A 13,008-nucleotide genomic window follows, 5' to 3' on the forward strand; every position below is an offset into this window, starting at 1 on the left:
CATAGGCATAATCAATTTTATTAGTTGTAGTGGGAGCAAATTCAACAAAGTAGCTATCATTATTATTCTCATCAAGTGTAGGAGGCATAGTATTATCATCATAAAAATTACTCTCCATAGTAGGCGGCACTAAAAGACCAATATCATTATAATCATCATAAACAGGAGGCAAAGTATCGTCAAAGTAAATTTTCTCCTCAATGATTGGGGGACTAAAAATATCATGCTCATCAAAGCCAGCTTCCCCAAGCTTAGAATTTTCCATATCATTAGCAACAATGGTGTTCAAAGCATTCATACTAATATGTTCCATAGGTTTTTTAATTTTCGCATCAAACCATCCATGTCTTAAATCAGGAAATAGAATAAGAAGCTCACTGTTGTCCATTATGCCAAACTAGTGTAAACAAGAAACAAAAAGATGCAATTGCAGGATCTAAAGGAAATAGCTTCGAGCACACACACAACGGCAACAGAAAAGTACTTTACCTGGGACCGGAGTATGAGAGCCTTTTACCTTTCCTCCCCGGCAACGGCGCCAGAAAATAGCTTGATGTCTACGGGTGCTTCTATTCTTGTAGACAGTGTTGGGCCTCCAAGAGCAGAGGTTTGTAGAACAGCAGCAAGTTTCCCTTAAGTGGATCACCCAAGGTTTATCGAACTCAGGGAGGAAGAGGTCAAAGATATCCCTCTCAAGCAACCCTGCAACCACAAAGCAAGAAGTCTCTTGTGTCCCCAACACACCTAATAGGTGCACTAGTTCGGCGAAGAGATAGTGAACTACAAGTGGTATGAATGAATATGAGCAGTAGTACGGCGCCAGAAAAGTGCTTGCTGGCGTGCAGTTGATGGTAGTAATATTGCAGGCAGTATAAATGCAGTAAAACAGTAAACAAGCAGCGATAGCAGTATTTAGGAACAAGGCCTAGGGATCATACTTTTACTAGTGGACACTCTCAACATTGATCACATAACAGAATAAATAGATAGATGCTAGACTCTACACCCTCTTGTTGGATGATGAACACCACTAACTGTGTAGGATTACACGAACCCTCAATGCCGGAGTTAACAAGCTCCACAATATTCGATGTTCATGTTTAAATAACCTTAGAGTGCATGACAGATCAACATAACCAAACCAAGTACTAACATAGCATGCACACTGTCACCTTCACACTACGAAAGGAGGAATAGATCACATTAATACTATCATAGCAATAGTTAACTTCATAATCTACAGGAGATCACAATCATAGCCTACGCCAAGTACTACACAATGCACACACTGTCACCATTACACCGTGCAGGAGGAATAAACTACTTTAATAACATCACTAGAGTAGCACGCAGATATATTGTGATACAAAACACATTGCAATCATAAAGGGATATAAATAAGCACTTCACTATGCCATTCATAACAGTGAATAAGTATTCTGTGAAATATAGCCTAAGAGACCCACACGGTGCAGACACTATCACCTTTACACACGTGGGACAAGGAGTCTCCGGAGATCACATAAGTAAAATCCACTTGACTAGCATAATGACATCTAGATTACAAGCATCATCATATGAATCTCAATCATGTAAGGCAGCTCATGAGATTATTTTATTGAAGTACATAGGAGAGAGATGAACCACATAGCTACCGGTACAGCCCCGAGCCTCGATGGAGAACTACTCCCTCCTCATGGGAGACAGCAGCGTTGATGAAGATGGCGGTGGTGTCGATGGAGGAGCCTTCCGGGGGCACTTCCCCGTCCCGGTGGCGTGCCGGAACAGAGACTCCTGTCCCCCAGATCTTGGCTTCGCGATGGCGGCGGCTCTGGAAGGTTTTTTCTGGTTTCGTCGAACGTGGTAGGGTTTTCGCAACGAAGACTTTAAGTAGGCGGAAGGGCAAGGTCGGTGGAGTCCTGGTGGGGCCACACACTAGGCCGGCGCGGCCAGGGCTTGGGCCGCGCCGCCCTACTGTGTCCCCACCTCGTGGCCCCACTTCGTTTCCCCTTCGGACTTCTGGAAGCTTCGTGGAAAAATAGGACCCTGGGCGTTGATTTCGTCTGATTCCGAGAATATTTCCTTACTAGGATTTCTGAAACCAAAAACAGCAGAAAACAGGAACTGGCACTTCGGCATCTCGTCTATAGGTTAGTTCCAGAAAATGCATAAAATCATCATAAAGTGTGAACAAAACATGTAGGTATTGTCATAAAACAAGCATGGAACATAAGAAATTATCGATACGTCGGAGACGTATCAAAGATTCAATGATAATCCCGGAGGATACATCAAAGACTCTATAAGTGTGAGATTCGGCACCGTAACCAACAAATATACCCTCCAAAGCTTTAGGAGCGAATTTAGACAAACGAACTCCTTTGATTTTGTAGAAACACTTACAACCGAACACCTTGAAGTATGAGATATTGGGCTTGTTGCCGGTGAGTATTTCATATGGAGTCTTGTTCAATCCCTTGCGGAGATAGAGCCGGTTGGAAGAGTGGCAAGCGGTGGAGATGGCTTCGGCCCAAAAATTATAGCGGGATTTATACTCCGCCATCATAGATCTTGCCATATCCATAAGAGTCCGGTTCTTCCTCTCCGCAACACCATTTTGTTGAGGGGTGTAAGCAGCGGAATATTGATGACGTATCCCCTCATCACTAAGAAAATCATTGAGTGTATAGTTCTTGAACTCGGAGCCGTTGTCACTTCTTATTGCCATAATGAGGAGGTTGTGTTGGCGTTGCACCTCGGTAGCAAAGTCAATGAATATTTGTTGATTCTCATCTTTCGTCTTGAGAAAGTAGACCCAAGTGTATCTTGAGTAATCATCAACAATCACCAAGCAATGTTTCTTCGCACCAAGACTTGCATGAGTAACGGGACCAAAGAGATCCACATGAAGGAGCTCCAAGATCCTCTTGGAAGAGATGATAGTCTTGCTTGGATGCGGAGAGTCATGCATTTTGCCTTCAACACAAGCCCTACAAACACGATCTTTGGCAAAAGAAACATTTTCCATTAGTCCCACAATATGGTTCCCCTTGTGAAGACTTTGCAAAGTTCTCATGTTGACATGGGCTAGGCGGCGATGCCACAACCAACCCACATCCGCCTTTCCGAATAGGCACATCGCACTTGAAGTGGTGGTCCCCGAAAAGTCCACCACATACAAGTTATGTTCGCGATACCCAACGAAAGCGACTTTTAGAGTCTTGCTCCACAAGAGGACCACAATATAATTATCAATAAAGACGGCGAAACCCATCTTGCCAAGGGCGGAAACGGAAAGCAAATTGTAACCAAGGGTTTTGACAAGCATGCCATCCACAAGAGTAATGTTGTGTGCAACCAGAACCTTGCCAAAACCCAATACCTCGGATGTAGAATTATCGCCAAAGGAGACGGTGATATCATTTATATTGGGCCTTAACTCCTTGACGAGGTTCTTGCCACCGGTCATATGACTTGTACATCCACTATCAAGTACCCATTTTGAACCTCCGGCGGCATAGTCCTACATGAGATCAATTTTTGGATTTAGGTACCCATTTCTCAATGGGTCCTCTTTTGTTAGCAACAAGGGTCTTTGGGACCCAAATAGACCAAGCAACATAACCATCATATGGGCCAACATATTTAGCATAAACATCACCATAATAATCTTTAAATAAAACATAGTGAGGGTTAGCATTTCCCGCATCATCATCATTAATGGTTTTGCCCTTAGGGGCTTCACCATTAGTGATATCTTTCTTCTTCTCTTGTGCGGGCTTGGCCTTTTGCTTGTTTGCCTTCTTTGCCTTGGCCCCATAACCAAGGCCCTCCTTCCCATTGTTTGATCTTTGCTTACTCAAGAGATCATCCAAAGAAAGTTTACTTTGGGGAGAGGAGGCCTTAGCAAGTTCATCCGTCAACCTAGCATTTTCCTCAATAACATTTGCATGATCACATGAAGGGGTAGAGGAACTAGGCACATCATATGAAGCAAGCCTAATTTGAAGTTGCTCATTTGACTTGGATAGGAGAGTGTATTCACTCTTCAAAGCTTTGTGAGCTTTGTCTAGTTCATCTAGATCCTTCACAAGTTTCTCATGATCAACACCAAATTGGGCCTTTTCTTTTTTAAGCACTTTATTCTTAGCCTAGCAAGATCTCTAGATTTGGTGAGCTTGTTAATTTTATCTTGAGGCTCTTCAATATTTTCTAGCCTCTCTTCAAGAGAAGCTATGGTTTCTTGACTTTCCTCAAGAGCATTTTTAAGAGCATGAATTTCAAGAGAGTCTTCTCTCTCTATTTGACATTTTTTTCTCAAGAGTATCACTTAGTTGTGCTATACGAACCATGAGATTTAAAACATGCTTTTTAGTGTTACCTTGTAAGTTAAGAATGAAATCATCAAACTCTAGCATTTCTTGTTTCACTTTTAGACTAGCATGATCAACCCCTAGATCACTTGATATGTTAGGCATAGAGGGGCTAGGAGATAATACCTCGGAGGATTTAGCCATGAGACAACTTTCTTCCTCCACATGAATGGCATAATTGGGGGATTCACTTGGTGATGAAGAGTTAGTGGAGAAAGAGGCAAGAGCGACCAATCCATTAGAGGTTGCATCTTCTTCATCATCAACATCATCATCTCCGGAGGTATATTCTTCTTGAGTTGATAGCACAATAGATGTGTCCAAGAAGGACCTTGCCATGAAGAAATGTGCATTCTTGATATGAGGATTCTCATTGGGGGAGTCAAAGAGAGATGAAGAGGGAATGTTGGTAGTGGCAATGGCGGCCACTTCCTTTGAGCTTTCTTCACCTTCATCACCACTAGAACTTTCAACTTCATCGGAAGAATATTCTTCCCTTGTCACTAGCACAAGTCTTGAGGGCCTCTTGCCCTTCTTGGTCTTGTTGTTGTAGAATTTCTTGTTGGGGGCTTTTGAATATTTGCCCTTTGTGTCCTTGCTCTTGTCCTTGGGAATGAGCCTTCCATTATGAAGCTCTCTATTCTCATAGGGGCATTCGGCAATGAAGTGGCGCTTGTCATCACAATTGTAGCATGATCTTGTCTTAGGACCAAAGTTAGTGAACCCACTTTTGTGGTTTCTCTTGATGTTGTCTTCCTTGGCCTTGGAGGGATCAACCCAAAAGGACTTTGCATGGAAGGCCATGTGATCATGGTAGTGGCATTCCAAATCTTCCGGATAGGACATACTCCAAGATGCCCTATATTGTTCTTGAGGGTACACTTCTTCTACGGGGTTGACCATCAAGGCAAGATTGTTCCCTTTTGACATACCAATGGCACGATTGCGAGAATCATGAGAGTTTTGCTCGAGCACCTTGAGGGCTTGCATCTCGTGCACGGCATCTTGAGATGTGAGAGAGGAATAGCATTCTCTCCCAACAAGGGTCTTGACATCAATGGGTACAAACGGCATCATGCATTCAATGTACTTCTCCTTGATCCAAGAGTCATTGATGTGGGTGGCACCAATAAGCCGGAAGGAATCGGCAACGATGAGAAGTCTTCCATACATGACTTGATGATCTTCATCCGGTAGCCTCATGAATCCTTCGGCTTGATTCCGAAGAGCATTATACTTGTTCCTTCTCGTGCTCTCACTTCCAATGCAACTAGCGGCCAAACCTTCCCAAGCTTCCTTGGCGGTGGTGTAGTTCCGAACACGAGGCAAATCCTTGGTCCCCACACTAGTTTGAATCATGTGCAAGGCGGTGTTGTTGAGTTGACTATCAACCGCTTCTCTTCTAGTCAACTTGTCGGGGTTGTAGGGCTTGAAGCCTTCCAAGATGATTCTCCAAAGTTCATTGGAGGCACTGCAAACATGAGACCGAAACTCAAATTGCCAAGTATCGAAATTATCAACGGAAAACTTAGGTGGGTCGCCTCGAATGTTCAAATGAGGATGGGGAACCGGTATGTCGGGAGATAGAAAAGGTGGAGCTACTCGATTGTAGCTCTCACCTCCACTAGTTCCCATAGGAGATGCAGTGGGAGATTTGATAGTGTTTAAGTTATCACCTTCCACGGGTTTGGTAGAGGAGGGTAATGCCGAAGCACCTCCCTCTTCTAACACACCCGTGTCCTTTACCTCTACGGTGGAAGCCCTAGGAAGGACCGGAGTCAAAAGCTCGGAAATCATTTTTCTCATGCTTTCCATTTGAGCATCCATGGAGGATCTCAACGAATTGATGTCCTCCATGGTGACCATCTTAGCGGCCTCTTCCGTAGGCCCATCATCCGGCTACTCTTAGGCGGTTAAGCCCGAAATAAGAGTTGAGGCTCTGATACCAATTGAAAGGATCGTATGCCGCACCTAGAGGGGGGGGGGGTGAATAGGTGCTAACCAATTTTTAGTTCTTTTTCAATTTAGGCTTGACACAAAGGTAAATTCTCTAGATATGCAACTAAGTGAATTTACCTATATGACAAGGTTATCAACTAAGCAAGATATAGCTACGCAATATATAGGAGATAGAATGGGATAGAGGTAACCGAGAGTGGATCACGCGATGACACGGAGATGATTCCCGTAGTTCCCTTCCTTTGCAAGAAGGTACGTCTACGTTTGGAGGAGTGTGGTTGCTACGCAAGCCAAATCAACAGCCACGAAGGCTTCACTCAGATCTCCTGTGAGCAACGCCACGAAGGCCTAGCCCACTTCCACTAAGGGATTTCCTCGAGGCGGAAATCGGGCCTTTACAAGGTTCTTGGGGCACACATACACAACCGAATTGGAGGCTCCCAAATCTGTAACAACACAACAATCAACAACAACACATCAACACAAATCAACTAGGGAACCAAATAGGAACACTAGCATGAGATCCCTCAAACAAATGAGGGGGAAATGAAAATCGCTTCGGTGAGGATGTAGATCGGTGGCTTCTCCTTCGAATCTCCAAAGATCAAGAGCTTTGGTTGGGGGAGGAAGGAGATCTTGCAAATCTTGTGTTTCTTGAGGTGGCTCTAATGGTGGTGAAGCTTGGCAGATTTTTCTTGCAATGATTGAGCAACTTGTCCCTTTGGAGAAGAGAGCTATTTATATGATTGGAGCTCTCAGATCTGACCGTTTGGACCATTTCTCGTAACACCGGAAGTTCCGGCCAGGAGGGCCGGAAGTTCCGGCTGGCACCGGAAGTACCGGCCAGGAGGGCCGGAACTTCCGCCAGGAAGATTCTTTGTCAGGCAACCTGTCAGAAAAGATAGGGGCAGAACTAGGGCGGAACTTCCGGTGACCGGAAGTTCCGGCCAAGTTCCGGCTAAGTTCCGAAAATCCAGAAAAAGCATACTGGACATACTGAGCCACAAAACACTGACTTTCGGAACTTGTCTGGAAGTTGGGCGGAAGTTCCGCTTGACCGGAACTTCCGGCCAGCATCGCCGGAACTTCCGGCCAGAGAATAAAACCTGTGAACAGAACTGCGCTGACTGGCCTCTGCCGGAAGCATCTGGGCGGAACTTCCGCCTGCTGGGGCCGGAACTTCCGCCAGAAATAAAAAAGACCTTCAGAACTTCATAACAGCCATACCATTTCACCGATCAAGTATATTTCTCGAAAACTTGTACCTGTCTACATCAACACACATAAAAATATGACTAGTGTTGACATCAAACACACAAAACCCAAAAGGGCGGGAAATGTTCTTTCACTTGGTACCCTTTGGCACATGGTAGCCTCCGGCATACCCGCAGTTAGGCATTATCACATGAGCTGCCTTGATCTACTGGTTAGGGTTAGATTTAGGGTTTAGGGTTAGTGTTAGAGTTAGGATTTAGGTTTAGGGTTAGGGTTATGATTTAGGGTTAGGGTTAAGGACTTAGGGTTTTGCAGTTCCCGTGTCAGCGGCTGTAGTTGCATTACTCGAAGCCTCCCAGTTTAGGGTTTAGGATTTAAGGTTTAGGGGAGCTATTTTTGCACCATTACACCTTCCATCACACTTTCACACATAGCATAGGTCCACACGCAAGATTTGGTGGGGTTACGGTGGTCCGGCGGTCATTCTCCCCCTCCCCCCCCCTCCCCAAAACAGCGGTATGTGTGCCCCGGCGGGTACAACCCCCTAGATTTCTCCGAGTGAGGTTCCACCAATGTACATTTTCATTGTTTTAGGTTTGTTTAGGTCATATACACATGGAAAACTAAGCTTGGGACCATTTGGCACATGGTAGCCTCCGGCATACCCGCAGCTAGAGCCATTATCACATGAGTTGCCTTGATCTACTTGTTAGGGTTAGGTTTAGGGTTTAGGGTTAGGGTTAGAGTTAGGATTTAGGAGTACGATTAGGGTTTAGGGTTAGGGTTATGATTTAGGCTTAGGGTTATGTTTAGGGTTAGGGTTAGGGTTTAGGATTTAGGGTTTTGGAGCTCCTGTGTCAGTAGCTGCAGGTGCGTTACTCGAAGCCTCCCCAGTTTAGGGTTTAGGGTTTAGGGGAGCTATTTTCACACCATTATACCTTCCACCACACTTTCACACATATCATAGGTTCACATGCAAGATTTGGTGCGATTCTGGTGCTCCGGCGGTCGTTCTCCCCCTCCTCTCACCAAAAACAGCGGTATGGGTGCCCCGGCGGGTCTACCCCCGAGATTTCTACGGGAGAGGGTCCACCAATGTATTTTTTCATTGTTTTAGGTTTGTTTAGGACATATACACATGGAAAACCAAGCTTGGGACCCTTTGGCCCGCCGTCGAAAGCGAAGAATTAGGTGAAGAAACCAACGAAAAATAGAAGCTAGACGAGAAAGAGAAAAGAGAATGACCAATCTATACCTAATAATAAAGGAGCTAAGGTTTCTACCGAAATTTTCGTCCAACTTTTTTAGGACGATTTTGCCCTCCCACCAAATCCCATAATACAGCAAATTGCCATCGTGGTACCGGTTCGTTTGGTTTAATTTTTCCTCCACCGCGTCCCTTTCCACAGGACCACGCGCACGGAACTCGCTGCGGGTCGAGTGTCTGCAGGGGCGTGGGAGCACGGAACTCGCCGCGGCCACGTCGTCGAGCGTCTGCAGGGAGCATGGCACTCGCCGCGGCCACATCCCGGCGCAGGCGCAACAGCGTCGGCCAAATCCCGACGCAGCAGCGTCGCTCGGCTCGATGAGCCTACCCGAGCAGAATCAGATGTGGCTGCGTTCGTGGCCTGGTTCACATTAATTTAATGGGCCGTGCAAATTCATTCTCACGAAATCCGTCCCGTCCAAATAATACCTTGGATTTTGCCGTGTTAGATAGTCCCACATCGCTACATCATACCATCCTCCACCGGTTTATATACATCAGATTTGTAGAATCAGCAAGCCGCCTCCAAGAATAAAAGGAAGGAATTATCTGGGAATTGAGATATGAGGAGCACGGAGAGGCTCGGTGTGTGCCAGCGAGGAAAGGAGCTCAAGATGGATTCCAATGGAATAGAGATCCGAGAGAGGAGCTCGAGACGGAGACGGGGGGAGGGGCGCTAGGACCCGTATATTGCATGATCAGCCCGTGAGCACTTGACCTGTGGGATGTTCTTGGAAAAGAAATGCCAACCATTTTCAAATAATTTGGAAAAAATTGTGATATGCTTCATTGCTTCTTTTTACAGCAATACAACATATCCAAACGAATATCATATCCACATTAAGAGTGGTGTCAATGAAGATGGATTTACAAAATACAAACCAAAAATAAGGTCTGCAAATACTTTTTGAGAGTTTACCAATAGCATGCTAGAAATATATTTCCAGTAGTAAATTCTTCAAGGTCGAAATATATTCCCAACCCTTATCAATTCATCGACAAATTTTCTACTAAAAAATAAAACATGGCTTGGTCCACTTTTGGAAAAAACTTAGGTCATCATTTTATTCAAAATTTAATTTTTGAATTGATGAGGTAATTATTTTTTTCAATTTTTTTTTATTTCAAATCAAATTAAAAGGGAGTATTGCATTTATTACATCGTATTCTGCAAGATGAATGTGAAGTCCTGGGCCAATTGCTACCACTGATCTGCCTTATATCTTCACGTGTGTCTATATATATTTTTTCATCTTAAAAAGTTTCTTATTTATTTATAACTATAAAGTTTAGTTTGCTAGAGCAATATTTTTGTTATCTATTTAAAATTAACATCTTTTGCGCTTCCGCAGCAACGCGCGGGCATTGTCCTAGTAGAATGTAAAGCTTGAAGTTCTTCGTCTTGGGCCACTTCAAATACGTGCCAATAAAAGGTACCGCTTCTCACTTTTTTCTAATTTTTCTTTCAGTTTAGATTTTAAAATGTTTAATTATAGAATAAATTTATTTCTATGTTTCAAAAATTTAAAGAAGTTCAAATCTTAAAAAATGTTCGGACTAAAAATTATTCAGATTTAAAATGTTCAAATATGAAAAAATATTTATTAAAATATGTTCAAAATCAAAAAATGTTCAAGTTTAAAAAATAGGGTCCGCCGAGAATGACTCTTGCGATGCCATTGTACGCCGAGTACGTGGTGAGCGTGGCAGGCCGCACGGACGTACGGGAAGTCCGGATCGAACTTATTATGCTGGGCTTCTACTCGGACTAACTGACAACCTGGGAGGCCCAAAGATAACTCAAGCCGAGCGCACACACCGCACAGTACGCAGCCTAATTCCGCTTCGGCACGCTCACGTCAGCGGTGCCTAGATCAGCGGTGGGCGGTGGCCAAGGCACATCGCCGTTGAGGGACCTTGAGGTAACCCTAAACCAACATATCCCTCTCCGGAAGATTCAAGATGGTTTTCTCCGACAGGTCGATCTAAGTCGTCTTCCTAGGTAAATGTTGCAACTTGTTTTGCTATCTAGGGTTTGATTTGGTTCCAGATTAATGGGTGGGATAGATGGATTGTTACTGTTCTTTGAGGTACTCAGTGGCAAAGGGAGAATCCTATTGAACCATTATCTCTTAGACAGGCAACCGTGTTTGTATGTGTGCACCTTTTTTGTGGTGAACAGAAGATCAAAGGATGAAGGAGAAAAATCAATTCAATCTCAATAAGTTATGAGCAGAGAAGAAGGATTACAAGAAGTGCCCAACATGGACATAATAACCTCCTAAAATTACCAATTCAAGTTTGACCAATAACTAATATAGTAGTCCAATAGTTTCGAGTTACTTTACACACAATTGACACCATTGCATTAAACATTTTCTTATGATTGTGCTTTTGCATCCATCATGAAATATTACATGACAAATTTGCGGTCAAAGTTCAAACTTGGACAGTGAAAATGTGAACCACCCTTCACGGAGTACTAAATTAGTGATTTCACCCGCATAGCACTGGATGTTCTATTCCCCAAAGAGCAGCAACAATCCAGTTACTGTGATTCAGTTTGCAACATGATGTCTCCTTGTTAAGAGTTGTCCATTTTTTATTTTTGTAGCAGGTTCCTGTCAAACATGGCAATGTATCGGCGATCATGGTCGGACATACCATCTGAGCTTGCTGGCCTGGTCCTCCTCCGCCTGCCTGCCCACTCTGACCGCATTCGTTTCACAGCTGTATGCCGCCATTGGTGCGCCTCTGCAAAGCAGCATAGCCTGCCCCCGCCTTTGCCGTGGCTCGTACTCCCTGGTGGAACCTTCTTCTGCTTGCCCCTCAGTGAATCCTTCCAAATCCCCAACGGTGCAGAATTCCACAGTTCCTGTGCCGAGTGGTTTGTCTTCTCACATGACGAGGCCTGCTCCCTCGTAATCAACTTCACTAAGGTCACCTTGGAGCTCCCTGACCTAAACATCTTCGACCTCATCGACGAGCCTCATGAAGTTATCAACGGTCAAAACATATGCTACACATTGTTGGACCATGTAATCATGTCCATACACAAGGTAATCTTGTGCTCGGTGCTCCTTGTTGCTGCCATCGTTGATATAGGGGATCTCCGCACTCTAGCATTGTGCCGGCCAGGGGGTAATGAATGGTTTGTAAGTGCGCTTGGCTATGACCGGTCCATCGACATAATTTTCCACGAAGGCAAGTTATACGTGGTTGATGGATGGAGGAACCTTTACATTCTCGACGTCGAAGAGGAGAGCGATAGCGGCAGCTTATTCATTTCTCGGATCGAGCGCATCATCAAGGGTCCTCCCTGGTCCTTCAGAGAGTACCCAGGTGGCCTCGTCATATTCGACACGTACCTGGTTGAAGATCGTGGCGCCCTGCTGCTGATCCGTGGAACAATCTATGGTTGGCCACCTGTTGACAACCACTCAGGGTTTGAGATCAGGGCAGCACGGTTCGAATTCGAGGTGTGCGAAGCAGATTTTCAGTCATTACAGTGGGTAGAGAAGACGAGCGTGGGCGATGACCAGGTGTTGTTTCTTGGGCCAAGATGCTCCAAGTCCATATGTGCGTCTCAGTACAATCTAAAGGGGAATTGCATCTTCTTCCTGGATAATGATAATTGTGGATGGTACTGGAAGCATGCGCCGAGCGCGCCGAGCTCCTACGCGATATACGACATGAATGATGGGTCGGTCCGCTCACCTCTTCCCAGAGGATCATGCAAGGGCGAAGAAGCTCCAGCGACATGGCATTTCCCTCTGGGCTGATATGAATCTGTTCCTATAATCACATTACATGCAGCTCAGACCAGAATGTAAGTTACAGGCAACGCAGTGGCTGGTTAGCGCTGCGCCGCTGGACCATTCACTGTCAGACACCTATGTTCCCCAATCTCCATGCTGTGTAACAATATGTCATTTTGATTCAGAATGTTGTCTTCTATAAGTTCGTGACAACATTCACTAGAAATTCTTTGTTCTTGTTGAATAAACCAACTGTAACTGCTTTGAACTACACAATTGTGTCTTGACTTCATCAGTGGACTAGGTAGCATTGATGATTTTGGTGATCTAAGATCTTGGGAGCATCATGGATCATCACAAACGTTACTTTTTTGTTCAGAGGAACCATCTCACACAATTTGTTTGGTCACAAAACATACAAGGTGCTTGCAATAAA

The 13,008-nt window shown here is 44.6% G+C and overlaps 1 protein-coding gene across 1 annotated transcript; it reads left to right on the forward strand.

Moving 5' to 3' along the window:
* Positions 1–11,444: 11,444 nt before the first annotated feature.
* On the forward strand, positions 11,445–12,596 carry LOC127347473 (uncharacterized). The gene has a single exon (XM_051373656.1). The coding sequence runs from the start codon at positions 11,445–11,447 to the stop codon at positions 12,594–12,596; it is 1,152 nt and encodes a 383-aa protein (XP_051229616.1).
* Positions 12,597–13,008: the final 412 nt, after the last annotated feature.

This window comes from Lolium perenne, chromosome 4 (assembly GCF_019359855.2).
Source record: "Lolium perenne isolate Kyuss_39 chromosome 4, Kyuss_2.0, whole genome shotgun sequence".
Classification (NCBI taxonomy): Eukaryota; Viridiplantae; Streptophyta; class Magnoliopsida; order Poales; family Poaceae; genus Lolium; species Lolium perenne.